Consider the following 19846-nt stretch of genomic DNA (forward strand, 5'->3'; position numbering starts at 1 on the left):
GAAAAAAAAAAATCAGTTTAGAGACACAGTCTAAGTTAAGGATGTAGCTCAGTGGTAGAACACTTGCCTAGCAAGAACAAGGTCCTGGGTTCAGTCCAAAGAGGCATAGACAGTTTGGGTTGTTTGTTTGGGGCTTTTTTGTTTGTTTTGTTTTGTTCTTTTCAAGACAGGGTCTTACTATGTAGTTCTGCCTGTCCTGGAACTTGCTATGTAAACCAAGTTGGCCTCAAACTCACAGAGATCTACTTGCCTCTGTCTCCCAAGTGCTGGGATTAAAGGAGCATGCCACCATGCCTGGTGAGGCAGAGACAGTTTAAGCAGGGGTTTACTTAGCAATCAAAACAGATGTTCTAAAGTGGGATTGGAGTGGGCATCCTGAAAGTGGGAACAGCTCAGTGGGGTCTGCAGGGCGGATTTTACAGGTGTTTATGACTATGAGGTGAGTGGCATAGGCATGAAATAAGGTGATTTCTTTCCTTCCAGAGCACTGTGGATTAGAGCTCCCTTTGAGGTATTTTTTCCCATGATCCTCTAGGGCAACCCATGGTAAGGGGACAAAGCACAGTCAAATGATACTGTAATGAAGTCGGGGTCCTCTGAGGATGCAGACCCTTCATTAGTGCACATGTGAGGTAATTGGGCAAGTGCCCTGGCACCTTCGTGTTAGATATAGCAGAAAGGACCTATCTGAAGCTTCAAGGATGTGTAAGGATGAAAAGAACCAGGAAATAGGGCTACCGACTGCAGTGTTCCTTCCTCAGTTACTCCATATCCAGCTCCCTGCTACCTGGTGTCAGTCACCAGGCATGCAAGCCCAAGTAGCCTGTGTGACAGCAGGGGGATGCAGGTTGTGTGCCCAGGGGCTGCCAGGTTTTACACACAGGCAACCGGAAAATTGATGGGATCTTTCCCAAGCAGAATAAGCAAGAATCTGGAGGCAGGTGCTGAAATGGGGAATTAGGTGTTAAAACGTCATGAAGGGAAACGGGGGAGGGCTCTGGAGAACCCTGCAAAGGGGAGCCAGGGGTAACCAAACTCAAATTAGGAATGGAGTCACTTCCTCTTCTACAAGATGTCTTACTTCCATGTTCTCATCCTCAGCCCATCCTTTTGCATCCTTTTCCCACCAGGAGGGCCCTGGAAGGTGGAGATTTTAAACTTCCCACCTCTGCAAGCCCCAGTCAGCAACTGCATCCTGCTAGTCCACGCAAAAGAAAGAGGAGAGCCCAGCCTTCTCTGGCCCCCTACCTAAGACAGAAAAGCACAGGTTCTCAAGCCTAGTGGAGGACTCCAGCTCTACATCCCTCCTCTCAGAGTCTGTCTCCTGCATGCTGGGCTGTGGATAGTGTGACTTTTGCTTTAATAAGTCTTGACAGAGTGCTGTGTCTTCAGACTTCTCAGTTTGTAATTCTTTACTCGAAAAAGAAATGAGCCCAAAGAAAGACCCCCTGGACAGCATAATTTGAGACCTCACTCAGGACTTGCAGGAAGCCCATCTTCCAATTAAGGTCAGTCACAACCAGTTCAAACTGCAAAAGGAGCTGAGAACATGGCCATGGTTGTCTGGTGACTTTCTCGCCCTAAAAGCATGAGTGGAGAAGGCTGCCTCTGTTAGCAAAGCTGAGCTTACAGGCCAGTGTTTCTCATTGGTAGGGAGCCCCATCCCCATCCCCATCCCCACCCCAGGAGTCTCCCCCAGGGCACATTTTCAGGTGGTCTGCAGGGTCTAATCTAGGAACCAGTCTGGCAACCTCATGCCAAGAAGGTGCTGCTAGTAATGCTGAAAACTACAGCCCCATACTTAAAATACAACTAGAGAAGAACAAATAAAGAATGCCCTTTTCCTTCTCTTTAACTCCCTTTCTCTCTCCCTCCTTCCCCTCTGTGCTCTTACCACATTTCCTCATCCTAAGAACCAGAGAGATTACAACTCTAAGGAAATTGCAGAGAAATATGTTGCCCCTGAAATAAATGGGCAACGTTCTTTAAAGACACCTGGGTGGCCACGGTTCGTTCACAGTTTGAATATCCCTGGGGATGTTTCTATATGCCAACTTCCCCATCCCTTCTGTGACCCAGATGGAGCCTGGATAAGCCTCCAGAAAATCCCCCAGACGGGACTTCCTATCCTTCCTTTACCATCTGGGTCATCACACTCTACTCCTGCACCCCACATCTCCCCAGGCCCACTGAGACCTCACACGTTATATAAACCCTTGAGAATATGGCCTCTATTGACTGGCCTGCCACCTCTTTAGATTAGCATATGAGCTGATCTGGGCATATATTCCCCACTGTAATGAGCATAGTTCTAAGGTTTATTACTCCTCATAATCCAACTCTCTAGAGACATCTAAGGTCACCGAAAAGGAAAATCCCTTCTCTGGAGCTTTTCATAATACTGGCCTGAAGTCATCCCTTCCTAGAGAAAATAAGCCTACAACTATTATTTTTCCAAGAATGGAGGCATCAAAGATAGCTAGGACACAAGCAAAATGATCAGGGTCCAGGTCCACGATGGTGGGTGAGCATGAATCAGTCCTACTTTGGGGACAAACATGTGGGGTTGCAGGAGCATATATTTTGGCCATGCTGATAGTCCCTTGGTGCAGGGAAGAAGAGGTGACCTTCCATCTACCTCTTCCATTCAGTTTTTAACCTTTCAGACGGGGAACAGCCTCAGAGACATCTTTTACTAGCCTGCCTCCTGACTAGAAGAAATTAGATACCCAGTTCTCATAAAGGTTGTGACCTTCCTCTCTACCTGCACTTGGCCTGAATATCCCTTAAAGGACAGAGAAAATGGCCACCAGAATGGCCCAAGAATTAAAACACTGGTCTCCACTGAGACCTGTTTGTCGGAAGGAGAGTAATCTGCATTCCCTCTGTTAAGCTTTTCTTCCACTCCAGAACCACCCTGAATTAACAAAGAATACAGACCACGCTTTCAGACCCTCGGACTACTATGTTTTCATCCAGAAGACCCACTCCCTGACCAGGAGGAGAAATCCTCTTGAATGTTCCCCCGACCACCAGCCAAACATGCTTCTGAAAACTCCCAATAGCCTCCACCCAGTGGACTTTGTCCCCTGCAAATCACCCAGGCAGGAAGCCATGTGTCCGTTTCTCCTTGACCAAGGTTAAGGAGATTTTATATATATATATGGGAGGCAGGGGTGTGCTAGGAACCTATACTGATATGTACAGCTCTTCCACCAATTAAACCAGCTATGTGAATCAGACTGGAGCGACACCTGCCACTGCTGGCACAAACCCCATAACCCCTCTAGATAGGAAAAGGGTCCAAGACCAGGCTGTCCGGGTGGGGAATGAGTCAGAGGCGGGCATAACCAAGTCAAAGAAGGGCATAACCAAGTTAAAGGCAGGCATAACCAAGCAGTCCCCACTCAGAAACCTGAATGGAGCTTGGGAAGTGAAAGAGATGAATGGCTCAGGAGCCCCTTTTTGTCTTGTATCATAGAAGAGCTGAGTAAAACCTCTAAACTACTCTAGCTTTCCCTCATCTATCAGGATGATAAGGATTCCCCCACTGCCTTCCTGAACAGACTTCAGAGACAGGATCACAGGAAGAGGAGATCCTCCTAAGAGACAAGTCTCTCATCCAGTCAGCCCCAGACTTCCTAAGCTGACTTCAGCCAGGCTGATAACAGAGGGTTACAATGGGGCAGAGGTTGGGGGGCAGGCAGGGGAGGAGATGAGCAGCTGGAGAGTCCATAGCTGCTCTGAGTCAGCCTGACAGAGGGTCACCCCTCCCCAGGAACCCACCCAGCCTGGCCTGGAGATGTGCTTCCTCTGTGGACAAAAAGGGATGCCCATGAAGACATGGGTCCCTGCCAAGACTCTGCCCCCCATAGATATAAATATGTGTGTGTGTGTATATGTATGTATATATACGTATATAAATATGCATGTATATACACGTATAAATACACACACATACACACACACACACACACACACGTGTAAAATTTCAAGGAGATAGTTGCAGGATTCAGTGCTCTGAGAACCAACTGGGTTCCAGAAAGCTTCCCTCAGCACCACACTGGGTCCTGGTTTCTGTGACACCTGTCCACCCAGAGGATCCCAGGAAGTTGGCTGAGGAAGATTGACAGAACCACTTCCTCACAGACACAGAAGCACCATCCCAGACCTGCTCTTCTCCCCTGGACTCCAATCTCTCACTCTACAGCCATTCTGCCAAACATACCCGGCAAGGCCATCAAATGTTACTCTACCCAGCTACTTGTTTGCTCACAGGGGATACCCATTTCTGTCTTTCCTTCCTGATACTGCCTGATACACCTGCTCTGTGCTGGGAAGGGGTTTACTGTCCCAACTTAAGGTTAAGCTGTTTCTTCCTCCCACCCCAGGATAGAGCTGTGCCTAGTAGAGAGCAACATTTTCCCCATCAGTGTGAACAAATGGGGCCACCATAAGCAGCCACCCCTGTCTTAAAGATTCCTATTTCCCCCATCAAACCCCATTCAGATTCAAATCAAGGGAAGGATTAATACCCATCATAAGACCTAAGAAGCAAGGACTATTAATTGAATGTTATAGCCCCTATATATAACACTCCAATCTTAGGCATCCAAAGAGTCTCAACAAATGGAGATTAAGCCCAGACCTCTGGTTAGGTAATGAGGCCATGCCCCCCGCCCCTCATTGGTTACTAATCCCTAGATCTTGTTTTTCTTTACTCTGGTAAGAAAAGAACATGAAAAAGGAGCCTGTGGTGGTTTCAATGAGACTGACCTCCATAGATGAACTGTTGGGAAGGATTAGGAGGTGTGGCCTTGTTGTGTTGCTGGGAGTGGGCTTTGAGGTTTCAAAAGCCCACACCAGGTCTCCTCTCTGCCTGCTGCCCGTGGATCAGGACCTCAAACTCTCAGCTACCGCTCCAACACCATGCCTGTCTGCTTCCCACCATAATGACAATGGACCAACCCTCTGAAGCTGTAAGTCCCAATCTAAAGCTTTCTTATATAAGAGTTGTCATAGTCCTGACATCTCTTTATAGCAATATAACAGTGACTAAGACAGACCTCTAGATGGCATCCCCTATATGGCCCAGGTACTGTGCAGGAGTTAGTTCTAGTCCTCATGAGAGTACTGAGGGGTCTCTGTAGTCATCTCTACTTTCCACGGGGCTCACTGAGGCTTGGAGAAATGAATTAGGCTGTTTACCAGAATGTAGGCACTAACCTCTCTCTTCCAGGTGTGTTGAAGAATTAGCCTCAGTATATGCAGCATCTTTCGAGCAGTGTGGAGCCTATTGCTCAATAAGCGCGGTAGCTATTACTCAGCTCTGCTTACAGCGGCAGCTGAAATCAGTCCAGACTCACACAAGTGTGGCATGGCAAGGGGCCTCCTTCTCTTCCTCGGGCTCCTTCAAATCTTTGGAACGTTCTCAAAGCTGAAGCTGCCTGCTTCCCTGGGAGTCTCCTGATTAGGACGAGTGCTTAATTGGCACGTTGGCTTCCTCCAAGGGGAGGCTGGCGCAGGACCTTCACAGCGACATGGAAGGCCCGTGCTGCTTTTGTTCTTAGCAGCACTGAGTGCCCATAGCAACAATGGGCAGAGCCAACAAAGTTAAAAAGAAAAAGTGTCTTAGTTCTTATGAAGGTTGATTGCCCCGGAGAGGTTGACACATCCACACAGATAAAAATGATCACCTGGGGTCCTGCAAAATGTGGTTGCCAGCCTCTCTCCACCCCCAAATACAAACTATGTCTCTTGTTTTCTTTAAGATGAGGAGCCTGGTCAAGAGGTCTGCGTATAATGAAAGACATGGAAGATGCTTGTTGAATCCATTTCCATTCTGCCCGAAGCCATCTGCTTTATGTCTATAATAAACAGGATGTTTGCAGCCCAGGTTGGCTGTCAGAGGCACTCACTGTGTGGAAAGGAAAATTGACAGCCTCCCAAGCCATGAGCATTAACACATTACATCCGCAGTGATGGCGCTTAACCTGCCTGGCTCTTTCCTTCCCAGGTCTCAGTGAGGACCTGAGAAAAATGGTCACAGGATGTGTGCTGGGCTAGAATGAAGTATGTGTGGGATAGTGGCCAACTTTGAATTACCTGGCAAGTGAGGTCAGATGTGTGTAACATAAAAGGCTTAGCATCCTGGATGTGGGGGTCACCTGACCCTCCTTTCTGGAACACATGAAACTGGAATCTGAGAAGGTCATTCCTGGTTTAAAAAACCTTAGAGTTTTCTCCTTGCCAATAAGATAAAATCTATATTTCCCATGTCCCCAGCCTACAGGATCCTCCTGCCTCTGCACTGTCATGTTGAGCCCTCACATCAGCTTACACCTACGTGGGGTCCATGCTGACACACCTTGCTCCTTCCTGCCTCCTGTTGCCCTGTGGTTTCTGGAGTAGGATGCCTCTGCCTCACCCAGGCTACATCCTCCTCATCGCCCCCTGGGCTCCTGCTCCCCACTACCGCCTGGAAGCTCTGACAAGCTGCCCCTAGACAGCAAGTGGGTGGGTTTCTTATTACTGCTGTGACAAACCACCACAAACAGTAATTATGGAAGTCCAAAGTGTGCCAGGAAAGTGGGAGCAGGCCTGAGACACCTACATCTCCTCTGGAGGCCACTTACATTGTTTGGTGTGGGCGCCTTCCTAAAGACTCCCCACTTCTTGGCCACTGTTCATCCATATATCATCTCTCACCTCCTATAGGGCCTGCCTTGATGAAACTGGATAATTAAGATATCTACCTTGTTTCATGACTGTAGTAGTTTGAATGAAGATGGCCTCCATAGGCTCACAGAGAGTGGCATTGTTTAAAGGATTAGGATATGTGGCCTTATTGGAGGAAATGTGTCACTGGGGATGGGCTTTGAGGCTCAAGCCAGGGCCAGTGACTCACTCTCTCTTCCTGCCAGTCTGGATGTAGAACTCTCAGCTACCTCTCCAGCACCATGTCTGCCTGCATGCTGCCATGCTTCCTGCCATGACAATAATGGACTAAACCTCTGAACTGTTAGCCAGCCCTGATTAAATGTTTTCCTTTGTAAGATATACCATTGTCGTGGTGTCTCTTCACAGTGATAAAAACCCTAACTAACACGGTGGCCATGTGTTTATCCACTTCTGCAAAGTCCCATACCATGCAACCCAATATAAGTCCAGGTTCCAAGGATTGGGATGTGAGCATCAGGGGACTGTTAGTCTGTCTCTTGTGGAGAGCTGTTAAGCTATAAGCCCTCCCTAATGATGTTGAATTGTTCCTCCCATCCATGACCCAAAGCTATGTGAGGACAAGGACCATATCTGATTTGCCTTCTGCTGTACCTGATGCCCAGAGGTCCAGACACTAGCAGATGCTAAATACAGTTATCTGGTGGGTGCATAGAAGATGGGCAGTGCCAGAGGCCTGGCCGTGGTACAAAAACCGGATAGTGTCTAAAACTTGCAGTGACATCCTTTCAGAGTGTCAGGGCAGTACTTGGGGAGAGTGATCTGGAACAAAAATGGCCGGACTCTGGGACTGTTGGGGCAGAATGACCACCATCAGTTTTCACTTCATCAAAGCAGAGGAGTGACTCTGGGGTTAGTGTGTTGGGGGAAGCAATATCCCTGTTGACAGGATCATTGTGTTGAAAATGGCACAGCAGGGTGGATTTGCTTGATTAAGTCTAAACTGGTTGGATGGGACTGGTGCATGTTGGGATGCCTTCAGTAATCTCTAGGTCAGCGGTTTTTAACCTATGGGTTGTAACCCCTTTGGGGTGGAGTGACCTTCTCACAGGGATCACCTAAGACCATTAGAAAACACAGGTTTTACATTACGAGTCGTAACAGTAGCAAAATTACAGTTATGAAGTAGCAATGAAAATAATTTATGCTTGGGGGTCACCACAACATGAGGAACTGTATTAAAGGGTCGCAGCGTCCGGAAGGTTGAGAACATCTGCTCTAGGTCCTCTGTTTCTGTCTACAGAAGGCCCAGTCCAGTAACAGTTTGCAAAATCAAACAACAAAAAAGAATTAACCATGTAACAAAATGACTTGGTCGGGGCAGACAGTGGCCCTCACCGATGTTACAGGCATTTCCTGAGTCCCTGTGATGTGCTGGGTACAGGAATTGAAGGTAAGAGGGTGGAGCCTGGTAGAAACCACACTCTAGGACCTGCCTTCCACTGGGGAAGAACCCCAGAAGAAAAGGCAGCCATGCCTCCGTGATTCTGTGGCTGATAAAAAGGGGAAACGCCTGCAGGTGCACATTTGCTAGGTGGAGGAGGGGCCGTAGGTAAACATTCCAAGAGCACCTTTAAGGGGGACCCACAGCATGATGGGGTGAGGAGAGCGTTTCAGGGGGCCTTACCCTCATTACAGAAGCAGCAGGTTCTAATTGACAGGCAGATGAATCACTCTGGAGCTGACTATGAGGTGGGAGGCCATAACTGGAGAGGGAAAGGGGGGCAGAGGTGGAATCCACTCTGTCTCCAGTTAATGATGAATTCCAGGAAGGCACCCTCAGGTGTTAAATCCTCCAGCAGCAATTATTGCTCACTCTGCAGGCCTTCGCTGAGTGCTTATTGATGAGCAGTCTTTCCCAATCGGAGAGATCTCCCATGCCTCCTCACCCTACGAGACACCATCAGAAGTGAGGGCAGGTAGATTTGTCACATGCACCTGCCGAGAGGCTTGCTCTCAAACCAGAGCCAGGTGTGCCCTCTCGTCTGAGCCCTGGAGTGAGTCATTTTGACTTGATGCTTTTCTTTTCTCAGGGTTTGCTTGGGAGAGCTTAGCTGAAGCCAGGGGGCACACACCAAAAGGGTGCGCACTGACCTTAAGCCAGCCGGGCGGCCAGGGTCAGGTGCAGCTGGCCATGTATTAGCTGTTTCCTCCTACCCAAGATGGGGCAGAGCAGAGTCGCTTTTGAAGCAATTATGCCCATGGCAGGGGAAAAAGAAGAAGAGAGGCCCTTAGTCAAAGCCATTTGTTCTTCTCAGCATGACAGGCTTCCACCATGCCGCCTTTCAAACCAGCTGTTCTAATTTACCTTTGGAAAAATGAACCGAAACCCCAGGATACCTGAGATGTTGTGGTTACATTTTGGTGGTTCTAAATATTTATATTCTGTCAAAATGAAGTAAGATATTGAAAGAAAGGCTTCAAGATAGCTGTGATAACAAACAAACAAGCTTTCTTTTCCAGACACCCTCATCTTGAGGCTGCTCTTGTGGTAGCTGGCACACTTTGCATATATCTCATTAAACCACTTCACGCCCCCACCCCTAGGGGAAGAAGCCTGCAGCAGCCTGTAGCCAGCGTTCTTTGCACACAGTAGGGGGTGTTCCTGTTGCTTAAAGGAAGCTTGGAGGACCCAGCTGTGCTACATCTGGGCTGTGAGGCTGCATCCTCACTGGTAGCTCAGGATACATCCGGAACAACTTCCCTGCATTGCAGTGCACACTAGGCCTTCTCAGGGCCAGAGGCAGGTCCCTGGCTAGCTGGCAGAGCCCCCTCTTCAGCGTCCACCAAGCCCTATGGCAGGCCACACTGCTTGGAGCTGAGATCCACAGATGAAAAGGCTGCTCCTGTTCACATAGGGCATACTATCCATGGAGCAGGAAGCACAGGGAGCCTTTTTTTTTTCTTCAGTAATGTGGCTTGTGACTTAAAGATACATCCCAGACCAGCTGCCCACGCTCCAGGCAGAAAAGCCATCTTAGCTTTCTGCCCTCTGAGCAACCGGGCAGCTGTACCCCAGCTCTGTCTCAGCCCTGTGGATTAGCTCACCCCATCCCACCACCACCCCTTGCTGATTCCTACTGGAAAGGCTGTGAGGCTAAATTCATACCTGTCCAGCCTCCCTCGTGGCTAGAGCGGCTGTTCTAGATCTAGAGACCTAGTTCTGACCAAGGACACAGAAGCAAACATCTATGAGGAAATTAAAAGAAAAAAACAAAGCCTGTGTTCTGAATAGGTTACATCAACCCCAGGCCACATCAGTAGCTGCAGCAGCAAGCTTGTGACCTTGAGGGAGAAGCCCAGAGAACTGCAGGTCCTCATTGAGCCCTTGAGGCAGCGCCATCACCCAGATGTGTGCTTTCTTCTAGGCCTTCTCCCCGGAGAGAAGCAAAGAGCCCTCCATTTGTTTCAGCCTCCAAGGTTAGGAGTCAGCTGCACCTCCGGCTCTCTAGGAGACTCTCACTGAACAGAGAGGAGAGTCCTGGGGGCTGAACATTAACAGGTGTCCTGGGGGCTGTTCTGATGGGGGAACTGAAATAGCTTCCATCTGGAAACTTGAAACTTTAAAGAAGGTGTCATGGGGATCTTACAAAGAACCCAGGGATGCCAAGTTCACTGTTGCTAAGATTTTAAAAAGTAGCAGGTAAGCTGTGCTTGGATACAGGCCTGGAAATGTGGACAGGAGGGCCCAGGTTACACACAGGCCTCAGGTCCCAGGAACCCTTTCTGTTCCCTGTGGACTGCAGTAAGTGTGGTCAAGGCACCATGGGAAGAGGAGCAAAACAGGAATGAATGCCTGCCTCCTGGGGCCGGGCCACTGTCGGTTACTATTGCTGCCGAGCACATCACTCCCAAACGCAGCAGCTTCAAACAACATGCGAGGAGGCATTTATTCATTTATTCATTATCATGGCTGATGGCCCCACAGCGTCTGTGGGTCAGGTGTCTAGATACAGTTTGATCACATCTTCTGACTCGGAGTGTCAGTTTGGGTTTCTATTGCTGTGATGAAATACCAGGACCAAAGCAAGTTGGGGAGGAAAGAGTTCATTTGGCTACACTTCCACATCACTGTTCATCCTTGAAGGAAGTCAGGGCAGGAAATCAAACAGGGCAGGAACCTGGAGGCAGGAGCTGATATAGAGATCATGGATGGGTGCCGCTTACTGGCTTACTCCTCATGGCTTGCCCACCCTGCTTTCTTATAGAACCCAGGACCACCAGCCCAGGGTGGCACCACCCACAATGGCCTGAGCCCTTTCACATCAATCACTAATTTAAAAAATGCCCCACAGGCCTGCCTATAACTGATTTTATTGAGGTATTTTCTCAGTTGAGGCTCCTTCCTCTCCAGGGACTCTAGCTTGTGTCAAGTTGACATAAAACATAAAAACAGTTCATTTTGGAGGTGTTCACAGGGCTGTAGTCTCACCTGAAGCTTGACCACGGGCAGCTCTGCATCGCACGCACGTACACAGTTGTTACTGACAGACACGGTTTCTTGTGGTCTTCGGTGACCACAGCTCTCCCTCAGTCCCTGGCCCAGTCAGCCCCTCCTGGGCAGCTCACAGCGTGTGGCAGCTTCATCAGAGAGCAAACGAGTAAGAGAGATGAACAAGAGGGAAGCTAGAGAGGCCTTCTGTAACCTTATCTCAGAGGGACCTCCCTGCCTGTTAGCTGTAGTCTGTTAGAAGCAAGTTATTAGCTCCAGCCCATGCTCAAAGAGAAAGGATTACAAATGCCAGGCACAAAGATCGTTGGGAACCTTCGAAAAGCTGCCTGCCACAGGTGCATGGCTATCTTCATTCTCTGCTCCTGTGGTTGAGGAAGGGAGGAGACTGAGGCTCAGAGAGGAACTGTGATTTGTCTTTGGTCTCACAGAGAGGCACAATGCTAGTCAAAGCCCAGCCTACCTTAAGTGATGCTTCACTACTACCTCCAGGGCCGCATAGCGGAGTCGAGAGAGCCACCAGCCGCTAGCCCATGGCCAGGATCATTCTTCTCTCTTTTAACCACACCTCAGTGCCCGAAGTCACAGAGTAGGAGGCTAGAGGCTGGCCTGGGCCTTTCAGAGTCCTTAGGTCCCAGATAAGGTGCGATGGCTCAGAAATCATGCTGATGTGTTTGCATGTCTAAAAAGATACTCTGTCTACAACCTCCCTGCACACATTTTAGGGAAAAACTTACTTCTTGTAGTGTGTGTGTGAACAGGGAAGGAAGGAATGTTCAAATGTGTGGCAAAATGTTAGTACTGGGGAAATACGGGTAAAGAGTATATCATAATGTCTACCCAAAAGTTTTTTGCAACCATTTTATAAGTCTAAAATTATTTCAAAATACAAGTTTTCAAAAGTGCCACCCTGGAATCTGTCACAGATGACTTCATGGGAATCTTGCAGATCTTCTTCAGACCAAGAGAACCTGGGGAGGAAGTCAGGAAGAGCAAATATAGACTCTGAGTTTGGGCTGCCTAGGTGCCAGGCCTGGCCCAGCAGTTCCTAAGGTCTCCGAGCCACACATTTGAGACTGACAGAAGGGTTTGGAGAAAAGGTTTTTGTCACACTGTGGTTTGTAACACTAGACACAGTCCCTGGACTGTGGTGAGCTCTTCATAAATTGTGGGAGCCTGTTTTCGGGGTCCTCGTGGCTTTACCCAGCATGTCCGAATAGAGGATGATCAGGACCACGGGCCTGAGTGCAAGTGTCTGAGATGGTCTGCACTTGGATGTGCTGTCGGGAGGTCTTTTGCTCCACCCCTTGGTGTCTCTATAAAAACCCTGGGGCAGAGACAGTGGGGCCGTTGGAAAAGGTTCCAGGCCCTCTCGAGGCTATCCTTTATTTTCTATCTGTTTATGTCCGCAAGCTTCTCCACAGTAAATCCTTCTATCTAATATTTCCTGCTGCTCACACTCAAGAAAACTCTGGGGAACTGTGGGGTTGGTGGGTAAACGCCCCACAATAAATGTTACTGTTGCTGCCTCCTTGTATATCTTGCAGAGATTGGTCATGGCTGTGTGTGGTTTAGCTGCGGATCTAGACAGTTGTCTCCATGCTGACTTCCTGACTTGATTTTTTGTCCCTATAAAGGCAGGGTGGCCACTGCAGTGGGTGTGGATGTGTGTGACAGCATGAAGAGCCGAATCCCTGTGGTGCTGCTGGCCTGTGGGTCCTTCAACCCCATCACGAACATGCACCTGCGCTTGTTTGAGGTGGCCCGAGACCACCTCCACCAAACGGGTGAGTCAGAGAAGCGAGTGCAGCAGAACTGACGGGTGGGGGCCTGTTTGATGATGTCGTTGTCACCGAGAGTAAGACTGCTTGGTTGGTTCATTCTCCACTTAAGTTGGAGGCTACATCTCCTCCAACCTGAGCAGAGGACTCACATCCCTTAGCTGTGTGGCGTGTGCAAGTCCATCCCTGGCCGCAGAGTTGATATGTCTCAGAGTCCCTCCTCCTCGCCCACCTAACTTTGTCCATGAATACTGTGAAGACACGGGGAAGGGACAGTTAGGGAAGCTGTGCCCCACCCAGGGCCCCCTGGATGCTCCCCACATTTACCTATACAGCCAAGAACAGGTAAATGTGCTTTTGAAAGGTTCTGCTACCTACAGCAAGTAAACCAATGTTCAATAATGGGAATTGACATTTCTCTTTCTGAAGAATAGGTCTTTCCCTATAACAAACTGTTTTCTGTATTCATAAATTTATTTTATGTCTGCTTTATGTTTTCATAAATGTGTTTTCTATTATTGTGTTGTCCAAAATTTTGCCTTTAAAGGCATTTTTACACCAGAATCAATTCCTATTTATTTTTAATATAGAAAAAAGGTATTTGAATAACATGTCAGTCATTTCTTCACAGAAATCATACACAAATGTTGGCTTATTTTTTTTGTAGAAAATGACTTTGTTTACAAAACATACTTTTATTACTGAACAAATGATTGTTTATGTCTACTCATACAAATAAATGGTTTTTACAAAGGATTTTTTTGAAATACAAACAATGCCTTTAAAATTGCATTGTAGGCATTAGTAGGCAGTATACCAAAGAACTGTAAATGCCCAATAAACTTGAGGCTAGATACTCCAGATCACTAGGAAACAATGAAAATTCGAATAAAAACATGAGGAACATGATCAGGTTATAGGTATCACGAGGGCAGTAACCGTGGCTACAGCAGTGCCACCAAATGACCACCACCTGTCACTGGACTGGTGGTTGCTTCCCAGTAAACATCAGTTGTAGATGTCAGTAGTCTTCAGCCTATGAGATTGGCAAAGGTTAAAGGTTAAAGACTAGCGGAACCCAGCACTAGCAGCCAAGGGAGGAAGTGGACCCTTGTGTCTGGTAGTGATCCAATCAACCATGAAACAACTTTGAAGGGCCGTTTGGAATTCTGTGACCAAAAGGTGTAGAACCAACATCCATAATCATAAAAAGTAGATAAATCAGTCATTAAAACCAAACCAGAAGCAGCAAAGGCTGAAGCAGATGTTAGAATTAACAGAGATGATGATAATCGATAGTTATGTGCCATATGTTCAGTGTTTAAATAAAAGCATAGGAAGCGTTAAAAAGGGCCCAAATCAAACTCCTAGAGATGAGGAAAATGTGTGAGGTGAAAAGACACCTGTTAGTGTTAGTAACACATCAAACACCGCAGAAAAGACAAAGGGCAGGGAGAGAAGCAGGGGGACCAGCCAAAAGAAAATGCAGAGAGGAAAAAATCATTTCAAAGCAGGAGTAACCGTGATCCGCGTGACAACTTCAAGCTTACACCTGTCACTGGACTCTCAAAAGGAAAATTCAAAAAGAGAGGAGGAAAAATGTTTGCAGAAGTTGCAGCTGAAATGTGTCCAGATTTGATGGAAACAGCCCACAGGTCCAAGGAGCCCAGCAAAGCCGAGCTTACCAGGCAGGAAGGAAACAGCCCAAGGGATGTGACCATGAGATTTCTCAAAACCAGAAGGAAGACAAAAATCTTAAAAGTAGCCACAAAAAGAACAGAAATAAGGGTGACAGCAGCTGCCTTGTTCCTGAATTCACTGGAAGACTTCAGTACAATGACTTCCTTAAAGAACAAAAAGAAAGGCCATCTGGTCCAGAGTTCTGTAGCCAACTCTATACCCAGCAGAAATACCTTTGGAAAATAAAACCAAAGCGAGGGTGTTTGCACAAACCCAAAGGCTGGGAGGCCTCGCTCCCAGCAAACCTGTACTTCAAAAGCCATGCTCCTAATTCCCCTGGGCAGGGGACTGACAGCTAGAACAGGGGCTCCCCTGAGGGACTGCAGAGAGTTAGAAAGTGACCACATGAGCATCATGCAGTAAGATGGGGTGAGATAAAAGCTTTTTAACATTTAAATGTCTTTAAAGGGAGGTTGGCAGTTTAAGTGAAAATTCAATATTGTGGGATTCTAGCCGGGAGAAGTTTAGGACAGCATTAATGCACTGGTGGAGAGGTGCAAAATACACGTATTCTGCCTGTGAAATACTTCAGTGGTACTCAAAGATAGACTCTGATACCTTAAAGATAAGCATTTAAACCCCCAAATATTTGTGTGTGCGTACATGTTCTTGTGTGCACATGTGTGCATCTATGGAGATAAGACAACCTCAGATGGTGTTCCTTAGGTCCTCCCCCCATGTTTTTGAGACAGGCTCAGTCACCAGCCTGGAGCTTGGTAAGCAACCTGGCTACCTTAAATGGTTAATAAACCCCAGGTGTTGTTGGTTGTCTTTACTCTTTGCTGTTACTCTTGTGGGGCCCACCACCCAGCTCCCAAGTAAATCACACATGCAGGCTTATTCTTACTTATGAATGCCCGGCCTTAGCTTGGCTTATTTCTAGCCAGCTTAACTTAAATTATCCCATCTACCTTTTGCCTCTGGGCTTTTAACTTTTCTTACTTCTATATATCTTAGTTTCACTCTTTTTTTTTTTTTTTTTTTGGTTTTTCGAGACAGGGTTTCTCTGTGTAGCTTTGCGCCTTTCCTGGAACTTGCTTTGTAGACCAGGCTGGCCTCACAGAGATCTGCCTGTCTCTGCCTCCCCGAGTGCTGGGATTAAAGGCGTGTGCCACCACCGCCCGCCCGACTTAGTTTCACTCTTACTCCATGGCTGGCTGGGTGGCTGGCCCCTAGCATCCCCCTCTCCTTCTTCTCTTGCTCCTTCTTCTCCTCCCAGATTTTTCCTCCCATTTATTCTCTGCCTGGCAGCCCCATCTATTCTTTCCTGCCAGGCTATTGGAAGTTCATTTCTTTATTAGACCAATTAGGTAGGTGTTTTAGACAGGCAAAGTAACACAGCTTCACAGAGTTAAACAAATACAACATAAAAGAATATAACACATCTTTGCATCATTAAAACAAATGTTCCACAGCATAAACAAATGTAGCGCATCTTAAAATAATATTCTACAACACCCAGGGTTTTACCTGTCTTTGCCACCCCAGCACTAGATTGAGTCCACATAAAACCATGCCCAGTCTTTTGTTTGTTGTTTGTTTTGTTTTGCATGGGGTCTGAGGATTAAACTCAGGTCCTCGAGCTTGAAGAGAAGCACTTTGTAGACTGAGCCATTTTCCCTGCCCTGAGCCCCAAAAGATCAGAACAGACAGCCGTGGTTGGTAAGAACAAAGGAAGTAGTATACAGCCAGATATGCTCAGGTAATTCAAAAGATTAAAGAGGGCACAGAAGCAGGTGGGACAGACAGAAAACAAGATGAGACCTCAGAACCTGACGATATCAGTAATCAGTTTAAATACAGACTAGTGGCATCTCATACTTTTCAGATTACCACCCAGTAAAATAAGCTGGTCTCTGCTGTCTACAGTCACCCTGCCCCCTCCTCTTTAGGGAGATGTGTTCCAAGACCACCAGTGGATGCCTAAAGCTGAAGATCACATCAAACGTGATATACTGGGTTTCTTCCTACACAGGCTTATCTATAGTAAAGTTGGATTTATATATTAAGCAAAGGAAGATATTAACAGCAGTAGCTAATAAAATGGAATGACTGTATAACAGTGCACTGTAATAAAAGTTATTTAAGACATGTGAGCTATTTCTGGTAATTTCCATTTAATATTTTCAGAGAATAGTTGACCATGGGTAACTGAAATAGTGGAAAGAAAAATTGCAAATAGGAAAGGGTTATGTATAAAAACCACACTTCACATATAAAAATATAGATATGTTAAGGGAAAAGGAATTGAAAATTATCCCACATGAACACTAATTAAAGAAAAGCTGGAGTTGCTGTAATATCAGAGGACAGACATTTCAGAGAAAGGACTATTACCAAGGATAAGATAGTTTTTCCCTAATTACAAACTTAATTCCAGTTCCAAAATACAGAGACCCACAGCCAGACAATATGCAGAGAGTAAGAGACCTTTGCAACACCCAGCCCTAAATGGTTGTCTCCATCAAATCCCTCTCCTCAGGGTCCAGGGAACCCTGTAGAAGAGGAGGTGGGAAAGAGGTTAAGAGCCAGAAGGGATGGGGGACACCAAGGAAACGAGGCCCTTTAAATCTCCAAGATCAATGTGAGCACAGAGGAACTCACAAGAGACTGAGGCTGCATACACAGGGCCTCCACGGATGTGCACCAGATAGGATCCTGGAGCTGAAAGAAATGGACACATGTCCCCATCCCTAACCTAGAAGCCATCTCTAATTGAGAACCACTTGCAAATGAAAATTTAGTTTTCTCCAAGGGAGTCTCACTAGGAAAACAAACTACTGCCATGGCCCAGCAATAGACAGCCAGCAGAAAATGAACTCAGCAGCATCTTAGAAAGTTCATTGTCTCATAATGTCATGTCATTGCTTTTTAATTCTCATTTTTTAAATTGTATTTTATGTGTATGTGGTAGTTTGAATGAAAATGGACCCATGGGCTCATAGGGACTGAACTATTGGGAGATGTGGCCTTGTTGGAGTAGGTGTGGCCTTGTTGGAGGAAGTATGTCACTGAGCACAGGCTTTGAGTTCTCAGAAGCTCAAGCCAGGTCTAGTGTGTCCCATTCTCTTCCTGCTGCCTGCTGATCCAGATGTAGACCTCTCAATTCCTTCTCCTTCTCTGTCTGCACCCCGCAATGCTTCCCACTATGAGGATAACGGACTAAACCTCTGAAACTGTAAGCCAGCCCCAATTAAATGTTTTCCTTTATAAGAGTTACTGGAATCATGGTGTCTCTTCACAGCAATAAAAACTTCTAGGCTTTTTTGTAGGCTTTATTGATAATTTTTATTAGTATATATTCACTGTTCATGGTACTGGGTTTTATAAGGACATTTTAATGCAAAGTATATAATATACTCAACATATCTCCCATATCCCTCCACCATCTTCTTTCTCAGGAAAATCTCCAAATTTTTCTATAGATTCATCCCAATTGCAGTAGGTTTTTGGTAGTAGTGAGCTGATTCTACTATCTTAATAGAATTAGAATTGTCGGAGAGTAACCTAACTGAAAGAAGCGCAGCTTTGGAGTGACTGTAGACTATCAAGCTGCACACTCTGACAGCATCACATTGCTGTAGGTAAACAGATCAATGGGACCGAGGGCCAGAGCTGAGCCTGTGCACATAGACAGCTGCTTTCTGTGGAAGCACAACAGGCAAAATGGTAGAGAAGGGAAGTTTGTTCCATAAATGGTACTAAATAATTGGGTACCCATATGCAAAACATTTAATCCATAGGTCACCCGTGCACTCTAATTCAAATGGATCATAAGTCTTAACATAAAAACCCAAACCCACAAAAGCATAGGAAACAATTTTGGTGACTTAAGGTGGAGATTTCTTATATAAAACACCCAAAGTGTGATTCATAATGAAAAACAATGGTCAGTTGGAGTTGATCAAAACTACAAGATGCTCCAGAGACACAGTAAAGAGAAAGAGAGGACAAGTCACAGGCTTGTTTATGTATTTGATAAAGGACTGGTGTTCAGAATGTAAAGCGACCTCTCAACTCAGTGATTAAAGAGATATTCACTCAATATAAATTAATATATTTATATTAAATTTAATATAAATTAAAATTTTAAAAATTCACCCAAAAGATATGTAGATAGCAAGTTTTCACATGACAAGATGAACAAAGGGCATGCAGTTAAGAGCACAGTGTGACACCACCACACCTGTGAGGAAGATGGCTGAGGTCAAGCTGACGGGAGAGCTCTCATAGCCCCTTCTGAGGAATGTAAATGGAGCAATGCTGTGTGAAATGGCATTGCAGTTTCCTGAAAGTTAACCCAATACCTACTGTGTGCATGCCCAAATCTGTGCGTAAATGCTCCCAGCAGGGTGAGCTGTCAAATGGACCAGATTGTGAATACATAAGCAGATTGTGACTGTGCCAAATTATACTCGACAGAAAACAGACCAAACCAGCACTAGAGATGAATCTCAGAATAGTTATGCTGAATGAATAAAGTCAGCTTCAGAAGAGCCTATTTTATATCCCATTTCTAGAAAATGTTAGGAAATACAAGTTTTCTAGTGTGTAATCTACAGTGGCAGCAAATACAGTTGGGGCTGAGGGAGGGGAGTAGCCTAGGGCAAGAGATAAGTCGAGATTTAGGTTCCTGTGTTCAGGGGTGTGTGTGTGTGTGTATGCGTGCACGTGTGGTGTGAAAATTTATCAAATTGGAGGCTCCTATGGCTCGGGAAGGCGAGTGTCTGCTTTGGGAACACGAGGACCTCAGCCAGGTCCGTAGCACCTTGTAAAGTCAGGCACGGCAGCCAGCATGTGTGACCAGTGCTGGTTGAAGGGAGCACTGGACAGGAGACAAAGGCAGGTCCTGCATCTCTCTGTCCCAGCAGTCTAGCTAAACCAGTAAGCCACAGGTTCAGTGAGAGGCTTTCTGAAAAATAAGGTAGAAACTCGAGGAAAACACCTGACATCAACCTCTGGTCGCCACACTTCTGTGCATGCACACACGTGTGCCCCCCACCACACATACACACAGGCACACACAACTTCTCAAATTAGACTGTTTAAATATGTATAACTTATTGTATATCAGTTATATGTAAATTACCAAACAGGGTTGGGGAGATGGCTCAGTGGGTAAGAGCACTGGCTCGGC

General features: G+C 46.5%; 1 protein-coding gene across 5 annotated transcripts in view; it reads left to right on the plus strand.

Moving 5' to 3' along the window:
- The window catches only part of Nmnat3 (nicotinamide nucleotide adenylyltransferase 3), a 129891-nt gene that overhangs the window by 48071 nt on the left and 61974 nt on the right, over window positions 1–19846 (plus strand). For all 5 annotated transcript variants that reach the window (XM_037207858.1, XM_028866049.2, XM_037207859.1 and 2 more), the window contains one exon: window positions 12826–12975. In XM_037207858.1, coding sequence (XP_037063753.1) covers window positions 12826–12975 — 150 coding nt within the window. The remainder of the gene's footprint in view (window positions 1–12825; window positions 12976–19846) is intronic.

This window comes from Peromyscus leucopus, chromosome 7, assembly GCF_004664715.2.
Source record: "Peromyscus leucopus breed LL Stock chromosome 7, UCI_PerLeu_2.1, whole genome shotgun sequence".
Classification (NCBI taxonomy): domain Eukaryota; kingdom Metazoa; phylum Chordata; class Mammalia; order Rodentia; family Cricetidae; genus Peromyscus; species Peromyscus leucopus.